Source organism: Ammospiza caudacuta, chromosome 14, assembly GCF_027887145.1.
Source record: "Ammospiza caudacuta isolate bAmmCau1 chromosome 14, bAmmCau1.pri, whole genome shotgun sequence".
NCBI classification, from domain to species: domain Eukaryota; kingdom Metazoa; phylum Chordata; class Aves; order Passeriformes; family Passerellidae; genus Ammospiza; species Ammospiza caudacuta.
This window is the reverse complement of record NC_080606.1, coordinates 15213910-15223776: the sequence shown is the minus strand read 5'-3', so window position 1 is coordinate 15223776 and position 9867 is coordinate 15213910. Positions and strand designations below refer to the sequence as shown.

General features: G+C 44.7%; 1 protein-coding gene across 1 annotated transcript; it reads left to right on the top strand.

Annotated features, from left to right (window-relative positions):
• Positions 1-278: 278 nt before the first annotated feature.
• CHMP1B (charged multivesicular body protein 1B) lies at positions 279-8837 on the top strand. The gene is made up of 8 exons (XM_058813876.1): positions 279-407; positions 2472-2569; positions 3274-3420; positions 4205-4273; positions 4418-4525; positions 4874-4917; positions 5206-5278; positions 5851-8837. The coding sequence occupies exons 1-8, from the start codon at positions 392-394 to the stop codon at positions 5893-5895; spliced, it is 600 nt and encodes a 199-aa protein (XP_058669859.1). The 5' UTR covers positions 279-391; the 3' UTR covers positions 5896-8837.
• Positions 8838-9867: the final 1030 nt, after the last annotated feature.

The window sequence follows — 9867 nt, the reverse complement described above, 5'->3', positions numbered from 1 at the left end:
GCCAGGAGCAGGACGGATGATCCTTGTGGATCCCTTCCAATTCAGGATACTCTGTGATTTAGACTCTATATTAGGAGGAAACTCTTCCCTGTGAGGGTGGTGAGGCCCTGGAATAGATTTCGCAGATAAGCTCTGGCTCCCCCATCCCTGAAGCATCCAAAGCCAGGCTGGCTGAGATTTGGAGCACCCTAACCTAAGGCTCTGCTCCTGCCCTCAGCAGGAGAGGGCCGGGATGAGCTTCCCGGTCCCTCCCAGCCCGAAGCCGCAGGCGCGGCCCCGCCTCGGCTCGTCACGGGGCCGGAACCCGGAGCCGCCGGAGCCGCCGCCGCCCCGGGCCCAGCGCTGCCCCAGCCCGGTCCGGAGCCGCGCCGCTCCCCCCGGGGCCGCCAGCATGTCCAACATGGAGAGTATCCTCGGGTGGGACCGCGGGGGGACGGGAGCTGCCGGGCTGGGCCGGGCCGGGCCGGGCCGGGCTGGGGGAGGTGGCGAGCGAGGCCTCCCCGCCGGGAGGAGCCCCCGGGGCGCGGGGAGCGAGAGGGCGAATCCCCCTCATGGCGGCGGGGACCGAGGGGCAGCAGCGGGAGGGCTGGGTGTGACACTGGCAGCGGCTGAGATCGCTCAACCTCGGAGTTCTCTTCTAAAGAGGAGAAAAGCGAGAAGCGATCTCATATTCCATACCAGTACCAGGGGGTGTCAGATGATGGTGCCAGGCTCTGCTCAGTGGTGCCCAGCACCAGGATGAGAAGCAGTGATCGTAAACTAAAAACCAAGAGTTCCACCTCAACACGAGGAAGAACTTATTTCCGTGGAGGGGGCAGAGCACTGGAACAGCTGCCATGGGGGTGTGGAGTCTCTGTCTGGGGAAATCCCAAAGCCTCCTGGACACGTTCCTGGGTCACCTGCTCCAGGTGTTTTCTGGGGCTTGGACTGGGTGATCTCCAGAGGTCCCTTGTAACCTCAGTTACTCCGTGATTCTGTGGTTTCACTGCCCTGAAGGGACAAGGAAGTGGGTGGGAGGTTCGGTGTCTCTTCCCAAGCTGTGATGAGGCAGCCTGGGCTGGGAGTGAGGAGGAGGAGGAGGCAGGGATGTGGTGGTTGGAGGGACAGCCCAGTTCCTGAGGCAGAAAACACAGTTTATACTAAAAATAGTGTAGATGGGACAGCAGGGACAGCATACATGTGTGTAAACTAGAGTGATGTCAGCTGGGCTGTTCCCCAAACAGCCACTACGTCAGCTGTGCTTCCTGCTCTTGGAAAGAATTTACACGCAGAGCCCTGTGTGAGCCGACTGAAACTTTATTGCTGTATAAAACCATCTTAACACACAAGGGCAGAAAACTTACAGAGTGCAGAGGTCTCAGTGTGGATTGCCGTGGTCTCAGTGTGGTTGGAATGTGCAGGCATTGCTGGCATTGCCGGTTGTCCTGGTAGGGATTGTTGGGGCAGCTGACTGTGAGTCACAGACTGAGGTGGAAGTTGGGTCCCACTTGGTTTGTGGCACGTTGAGAAAGACACTTGAAGGGAGGAGCAGGAATGTGCTCCTCAGGAATGGGTGAGCTGGTTTAATGTCAGGTAAATTCCCTAGCTGAGTAACTGAGGAAGTTATTTCAAAATAAACTGCTCTGGTTTTGGATAACAAAAGACATTCCTAATGTCTCCAGGTTCCTGTCAGAGTAAGGGGAATGGCTGTTCTTTAAAGCAGAAAACTGCTCTGGAATAATTTATGTGCTTGAAATATTGAAGAAACCTCAAGTACTCATAATGCTTAACTTTGTGTTTCCACTTAATTGGTAATCATCTTAGAGCCTGCTGGGATCTTCCTCTTAGGATACCACAGGTAGCAGGAAAGAAACCTACAAAGCTTTTTACTTACATATTGTTTGAGAAGGACTGATATTATTTGGAAGCTTTCATCAACAGTATTTTAAGAAGGTGTTTTTGATTGTTATTTGTACAGCACACACTCTGTTCTCTGTCAGCAATAGTTTAATGCAGTCATTCCAAATCTCTCTGAAGGCTTGTCTTGCTCTTTTCTTGGAGCTTTCAGTTTAAGCAGTTGAACTTTTGTTTTTAAAGTTTCTCTTCCTGACTGGAGTACTCTCTGCCCAAAAGTCAGATGACAGAGCTGTCGGGGAGTCTGGGATCACTCACATGACCCAGGGCTGGGAAGGAGCTGGAAGAACAATTTAAATCCAGAATCCTGCTGGGTTGTAGCTGGCCGTGGCCAGCTGAGCCAGTTTGCTGTTACACAGTTAATTTGTTGTGTCTTTCAGTGGTTTTGGGGTTTTTTTGGATGGGGAGGTTCCAGGCAGGTCAGGAAACCGTTATTCATCATTTCACTTGGAGTCTCAGGCTTCTGGTGTGGGAGTGAAAGTAACCAGCAGAGAACCACTCTCAGCTTCTCTTGGGGGGTGTTTGGTGGTTGGATTTATCACTCTGAAATAGGTTTAGTCCCTTAACTTGCACTGCAGAACACCTGTTTAATTTGAAGTTTGCTGCAAAGGAGCTCAACAGAAACTCCAAAAAATGCGACAAAGAAGAAAAGGCTGAGAAAGCTAAAATTAAGAAGGTAAGTCTGAACCAAGTTTTTAAATCTGTTGCTTGCCTGTTAGGGCAGGAAGACCTCTGCTGTTGTTGTCATTTCCCTGGTGTGCATGCTAGTAATCATGTGGTCAATGTTTGTGATTTAAAATATATGACTATAAATATTGCTGTGTTTATTAATAAACAAGATAAATCCTCGTGGGTGGCTCATGGCATTTGCTGCCCTAGAAGATTGTCTTGTGTGTGCTTTGATAGAGACTGTTGTTCTCAGAGTTAAAACCACTTCATGTTTATCAGCTTGTATTACATGGGCTTGTGGAGAGGAGCTTCAAAACAGCTTTTGAGTCCTTGAAGCAGTGAAGAGAGAGGCTGAGTTGATTTGATGTGTTTTTTCCCATGAGATACAGCTGTACCACCTGTGCCTGTGTTTGTGTCTCGAGACTGAAACTGTTTTCAGGAACAGAAATTGTGTTTTTGTAGCTGTGCAAAACTGCCTATTTGAAGTGCATTCTTTCCAATGCCTTCCTTGGAAAGAAGTTGGGAGCTCTCATCTTGGAAATGTTTGTGATCTGTTGTGGGAGGAGGGAGGGATTTGTTTATTTTTTAATAGAAAAAGACACAGTGACTAATTAATGCTTCTTTCAAATCCAAAACAGACTACACAGACATCCTATGTACAGGAGCAGGGAAGGGTAAAAGGCTTTTCCTTTTGTCTCCCTCTTTGCCAAGGCCATCCAGAAGGGGAACATGGAGGTGGCGCGGATCCACGCCGAGAACGCCATCCGCCAGAAGAACCAGGCCATCAACTTCCTGCGCATGAGCGCCCGCGTGGACGCCGTGGCTGCCAGGGTCCAGACTGCCGTCACCATGGGCAAGGTGAGGCCTCCCCCTCCCGAGGGGCAAGGAGGAGACTTCTCGTCTTCTCTGCAGTGGCTTCATCCTGGCTGCAGTGAGCTGGGAGCTTTCACTTTTGGTTTTCGAGGCAGCCAAGAGTAAATCGGCTGCTGGAATTCCTCTGGCAGCTGCTTTTTGGGTTATTTCGTAAAGGTGCTTCTCCCCTTCAAAGTAAAGTCATGAGGTAGGAGTTGTGATTCCAACAGATAGTTGTTTAAGGTAAACTAACTTACTGCTCTTCACCTTGAAAGTTTATTGTGACCTGTGGATCCAATGCATCCCTTAACAGTGACAGGTCTCAAGTCTAGAGAAATGAATGCCATATAAAGCTCATTTTTAGTGAATTTTGCCTCAGAATGTGTATTTCAAGTGGCTGAGTTAATTTCTAGAGCTGGATATGGTAGGAGCTGTTTAAAATATGACATTCCAGATGGCAATAGGATGTTGCCTCCTATTTGGTACTGTCAAAGCTCTGTGAACAGAGATAAGAGAGCTGGGTAGGAAATATCAGAATCCCAGAATAATTTGGGTTGGAAGGGACCTTAAAGCCCATCCAGTGCCACCTCCTGCCTTAGGCAGGGACACCTTCCCCTATCCCAGGCTGCTCCAAGCCCTGTCCAGTCTGGCCTTGGAGGCTTCCAGGGATCCAGGGGCAGCCACAGCTTCTCTGGGAAATCCATTCCAGGGCCTCCCCACCCTCACAGGGAAGGATTTGTTCCTAAACTGCTCTTTTTTCCTTGTAATAATTTCCTTCTCCTTGTTTCAGGTTACAAAGTCAATGGCAGGGGTGGTGAAGTCCATGGATGCCACCTTAAAGAGCATGAACTTGGAAAAGGTAAATAGACTTAATTTTCTTGGAGCTGACATCAAAAGCAGAAGGGACAAGTTTTAAAAAGGGAAATTCAATCAAGAGTTTTCCAGTTGAGAGGTATTTTTTCTTTTATCTGAAGATAAGTGATTTGATTCATATTTTTCATAGATATCTGCACTAATGGACAAATTTGAGCATCAGTTTGAGACACTGGATGTTCAGACACAACAGATGGAAGACACAATGAGCAACACTACAACATTGACAACGCCACAAGTAAGAATGATAAAATATGTGTTGGCAAGGTGATCTTAAATTATGTGTCTAAAGTGTTCATTAACACCACTTGAAACACTCAGGTATATGTTTGGGGATTTTTACTGGTAAGTTGAATTCTGTAGAAACACTATTTACAAGCCAGAATTCAATTAATGTAATTTTAACTGCTGAGCATCTCTGCAGCTTATTTTTGAGTCCATATCTTTTAGTGTTTAAGCACAAAATTATTCTGCCAAAGGCATTTATCTTTAAATCAGTTTTGTTAAAATAATTCCTGTTCTCTGAAAATCTAACAAGAGGTTGTCAGAAACTCCAAATGCAGCAATCTATTTTGTTTTCCTTTAGAACCAAGTGGACATGCTCCTGCAGGAAATGGCAGATGAAGCGGGGTAGGTGAAATTTCTATTTCTTTAGAACAAATCTTGATTCCCACAGCCCTTGCTGATTATATCGAAGGTCAAGTACCCTTGTGTTATAAGCTGTCTCTTGGAAGCAGAGAAAAAACACAATTTTCCTTTTACCTCTGGACATACATGACTTGTCCTGGTAGTGAGTCAGAATTACTCACCAGCATGTGTAACTCTGGAGTGTTCAGGGGGTGCTGTCTCATTGTTCCTGTGCTTCCCCCTTGATCCACGCATGCCTGACTTGGTGTTTGCTCTGTTTTCTCCTCTTAGCCTTGATCTGAACATGGAACTACCTCAAGGACAGACAGGTTCAGTTTCTACAAGTGTGGCCTCAGCAGAACAGGTAAATGTTGGATTTCAGTGAGGTCAATGTTTTCTGGAGAAATGGGATGTGAGAATCAATGCTTCCCTCAGTGAAAACAAAATGTTAAATTCTATTTCAGCTCTTCCAAGGAAACTGTGTGGTTAAAAGTCTTGCTGTCAAAGTAATTTTAACAATGCATTTGTTGGATGTTAAAGGGAAGGGGCCTTAAAACTCATCCAGTGCCACCCCTGCCATGGGCAGGGACACCTTCCACTATTCCAGGTTGCTCCAAACCCCATCCAGCCTGGCCTTGGACACTCCCAGGGATGGGGCAGTCACAGCTGCTCTGGGCACTCTGTGCCAGGCCCTCCCCACCTCCCAGGGAAGGATTTCAGCCCCCTTGTCCTATCAAATATTCCCCATTCTTTGAAAGAATTCTTTCTCTGCTTAATTTTGTGTTCTGAAACTCCTCCCTCCCAGCCATGCTTGAGGTCTTAAGCAAATCTTGTTAAGCCATGAGAGAATTTCTCATCAGCTGGACACGAGGTGGCAAAAGCTGCTTTTCCTGTTGCTGATGGTTGGTTTTCCCTTTTTGTTTCCCAACTGTGCAGGATGAGCTGTCACAGAGACTGGCCCGCCTCCGTGATCAAGTGTAACTGAGCAGAGCTGCAGTTCTCTGGACCTGCTTCCAAATTCCCTGTCTGGAACTAACCCTGCACTACACTTGAGGTGTAAAACAGTTCAGCTTAGGTGTTTGAATACTTGTAATATAGGGTACTTCACTCCCAGCTTGCTACTCTTTCTAAAATACATTAAGTGACCCAAAAATACCAGCTCTGATGTCCTTTTCTGTACATTTGGAAGTTGATCTATTTTTTGCAAGCTTTTTTCACAAATTCAAGTTGATGTTCTAAGTCAGCTACTAATGGTGGTATATTCTAGTTCCAAGCAAAGCAGAGTGTCAGTGAGATATATTTTAAATTATGAAGTGATTTTTTTAAATTATGAGAACTTTTCTGGTTGGAGAACTGATGTATCAGCTCAGATGATTGTTGCAGATCATTTTCCTACAGAGCCAAACTCCTGGAACACGCAAGGATGGACAGCGTGGACCTCCTGGAAAATGCACTTGTTGAAACAAATAAGTGGACTTTGAGTTTTTTAGTCTTTAAAATTTAGGATAAATGTGCTGAAATTAACAGTTTAGTTCAAAAATGAGTTACCAAAAGCTGATTTCATATAACTGGGGACTTGTATGGTGGCATCACTTCAGCACAGGAGGAATAAAATATATTTTTGGACTCTTTGCCAGGTCTGTTGCTCTCTGCAGATAACATCCCATTGTTTTTAATATTCTGGTTGTATGGAGGAGCTAATTTTAGCAATCCCTTTATATTTCTGCATAGTAAGAGAGTCTGGCTGCTCTCAGTAGCTTCAAACTCTTGTTGCAGTTGTAAAATAAGAAATGATTGTAGAAATTTGTACCTGAGACCACTTGTGATGTGTTGTGATAAACAGTGACGTTCAAATTCTCTTCCTGATTTTTTTTGGTCTCATTTTTATTTTTTGTCTTTGTAGGGGTGAGGGAAGGTGTGGAGCACCAGGCTTGGAATGGTTCTGAATTGCCTGGTGTTCAGGGCCACTTGGGTTTTCCAGTGTTAGGGAATTGTTTAAGGAAAAAGAAAAAACTCACTTTTTTTATTCAAGCAGGATTTTTTCAGTGAAAATGTGCAAAAATGATAAAAGGTTTCAGAGCAGTTTCAGATGTTCTTTTGAATGTGTTACCCAGCTCACTCTGAGGGTTGAGCAGGATGTTATGTACTGAAGTAATCAAGGTTACTGTAAAAATAAAGTGAGGAAAATCAGATAGACAAAACAACCTGAAATGTTGTGGGATTCTCTCATGCTGGCAGCTGAACTAAAACCATGAGTTTAAAATGGGATCTTTTCACTTGTTAGAAAGAAGGTGACATTTAAAATAAATGTAAATACCTTGAGTGTTCCTCCTGTAAACAGGAGAAGTTAGAAGGTGTTTAAAAACCACATATTGACAGCTGTAGCCTGGCTATGATTCCTTCAAATTATTAATAAATCATCCTGGAAAGGGACTTTTCCCTTCATTTTCTTCCCTGGCTGCTTCTGAAGATTGTAACCATGGTCATGGTGTATCTATGCAACCCAGTTACCCAGCTGGGGTGACTGTGTGTGTGCCTTTGCCTTGCTGGACTTCCTTCAGCTTTTTAATATTCTGTTACTTCATATCATGAGGGTGCTGGAAGCTTCCTGCTGTGGAATCACTCCACACCAGAGTTTACTCAGAGCTGGCCATGAACTGCTGAGGGTTCAGTGTCTGAAAGCAGACAGCTCCAGCTCCTGTGTCTGGCTTCTCTAATGTTAAAAATGATGCTGCTGTTAGGCTGGTTTGGGCCATTCTGGAATTAGTTGAGGGTCAGACAGCAATTCGGAGCTCCCACATGGTTGATTTTCCCAGTCTGTTGCCTTGCTGTGAGCCTTGGAGGGATTTAAAAATAGACTGGGAGTGAGACTGCTGCAACAGGAAGGTTAAATAAGCTTCATTATTTTATTGATTGTTGTGGAGTTTTGATCTTATCCCAGGCTGGTGAACTGCAGAACCAGCACAGATTTCCAGTGTTGTCCCTTGAAAGGAATTAACAAATACAAACATTTGACTGACATAATTAAGGTTATGTCTGGGGGACTGTGGTGCTAAAGGCTTAGGCAGAAATAGGTGTTTGAGACAGGGAATTTTTGCCCTGTGTTCTCCACTCCAGGAGCTGCTGTGTATTTCAGCCATGCCAGGGTTTGGGGCTGGCAGCTCCTGTGTACAGAGCTCCTGCCCTCTCCTGGGGAAATGCTTTCACTCATGGCTGGGAGCTGCATCCAGAAAGGTTGAAGTTATATTTTAAATACATACATTTTTTCATAGCATTTGGAAATGCTTAAAGCTGGAAGTTACTCTTAAAGCAATATTTGAGTTTCATTCTTCCTCCCTTCAGGCTCCCCAAAACATTTCTCTTCCCTGAGCAGCTCTGGCTCCTCACTGCAACCTTGTTTTGTCTCTGTAAGTTGACTGTTTGTAAAGTTCATTTCATGTTAAATCACGTGTTTGTGCTTTTCTGGAACCAGCTAAAATTTCAATATTTCTGCTGATGAGCAGGCGCATCTAAAGTGAAACATTGCTTGAAATGTTGCTGGATGGTTTTGCTCAGCATTTTTATCCTCTGTTTCTAAATCTGCTGGTTTGTGGTAGCTTTGTCTTCATTAGAATTCTAAAACAAAGCCATGCAAAGCTTCAGATGAAAGGAGAGGGAAGCAAAACAAAAACAAAAACTTTAATGTCATGGTTGCAACAGGATAAAACTTAGCGAGTTGCCTTTGTGGAGATCCTTGGAGCCAAAAAATAGTGAATTTTTGTTAATCAGCAGTTGTGTATAGACATAAATTCTGAAGCTGGTGCCATGTATAGAGAGGAGAATAATTTTTGTAGCTCTGGTTGAAAACTTGGAAAACTGCTTTACTTGTATGGGACAGTTTGTAAATGTAACTGCAGGTGGAAAATAAAATTGTACAGACAACTCTTTCTGGGTGTGTGTGCAGGTTGTGTGGCTGCTACAGGTTTCTCTACATGGATGGACAAGCACATGGGATGTCTTTCCTGTGGGAAGCCATCCCGAAAATTGAATCTTTATGGGGGGAAAACAAGAAGAAAATAAAGTGGGTACTACTGAGAGAGATTTGGGACAACTGGGGAGTAATTAATATTAAGTATAACAACATAAACTCTATTTTATGAGGTGTTTAAAAATGTTTAGTCTGATATGGAGAGAGCCCCGCGCTTAAACATCTCTGAGGGTTTTCTGTCCTTACACACAGAACAAGGGACCACTGGAAAAACTGGCAAGGAGATGGTGTGGGTTTGAGTGTGGTATTGGGTTTGGCTTTCCCACACCTAAAAATCTTCAATTTTAACATTTCTGTTCAGTCGTTCAAGAGCCAGCAGAGGGCACCTGAGGCTTTGCTTTTGTGGATCCCGCAGAAATGGCTGGCTGGAGCAGCTAAAGGAAAGCTGCTTGGTTCGGGGAGCAGAGTCTCCCGTGGAACCTTTGTTTGGGCAGTATCCACCCGCTGTAGGACGTGCCTGTGCCGGGGCTTTGATCCCAAAATCCAGCTGGGCAGCACATCCACAGGGCCATCAGCTGAATGGGGTCAGTCTGCACTAAATACTCTTAAACATCCTTTGCTGCCTTAGTTCTCTGAGATCTGTTAGAAGGGAGGGAGGAAGATAGTGAGTAATCTTGTGCTTAAAATTTGGGATTAAATTTAATTTTCAGTTAAATCTTGGGGGTTTTTAGCTGCTGTCATTCTGCTTTTGACCTGTAATCATTTTTCTGTTTTATACATAAGGAAACACTCACTGTTCAGTGATGGAAATGGATTTTAGTGGTAATTTTTTTTTTTTTTATCAGAGCTTTGATGAGCTTTGCTTTGATGACGCATTGACTTTAATTTCAGGATTTTCTCTGCAGTTCTGCCTTCACCTCTTGCTCAGGCTGCTTTGAGCTCACAACTTTCTTGTTTCAAACAGTATTTTTGCAGTGGAACCCCGA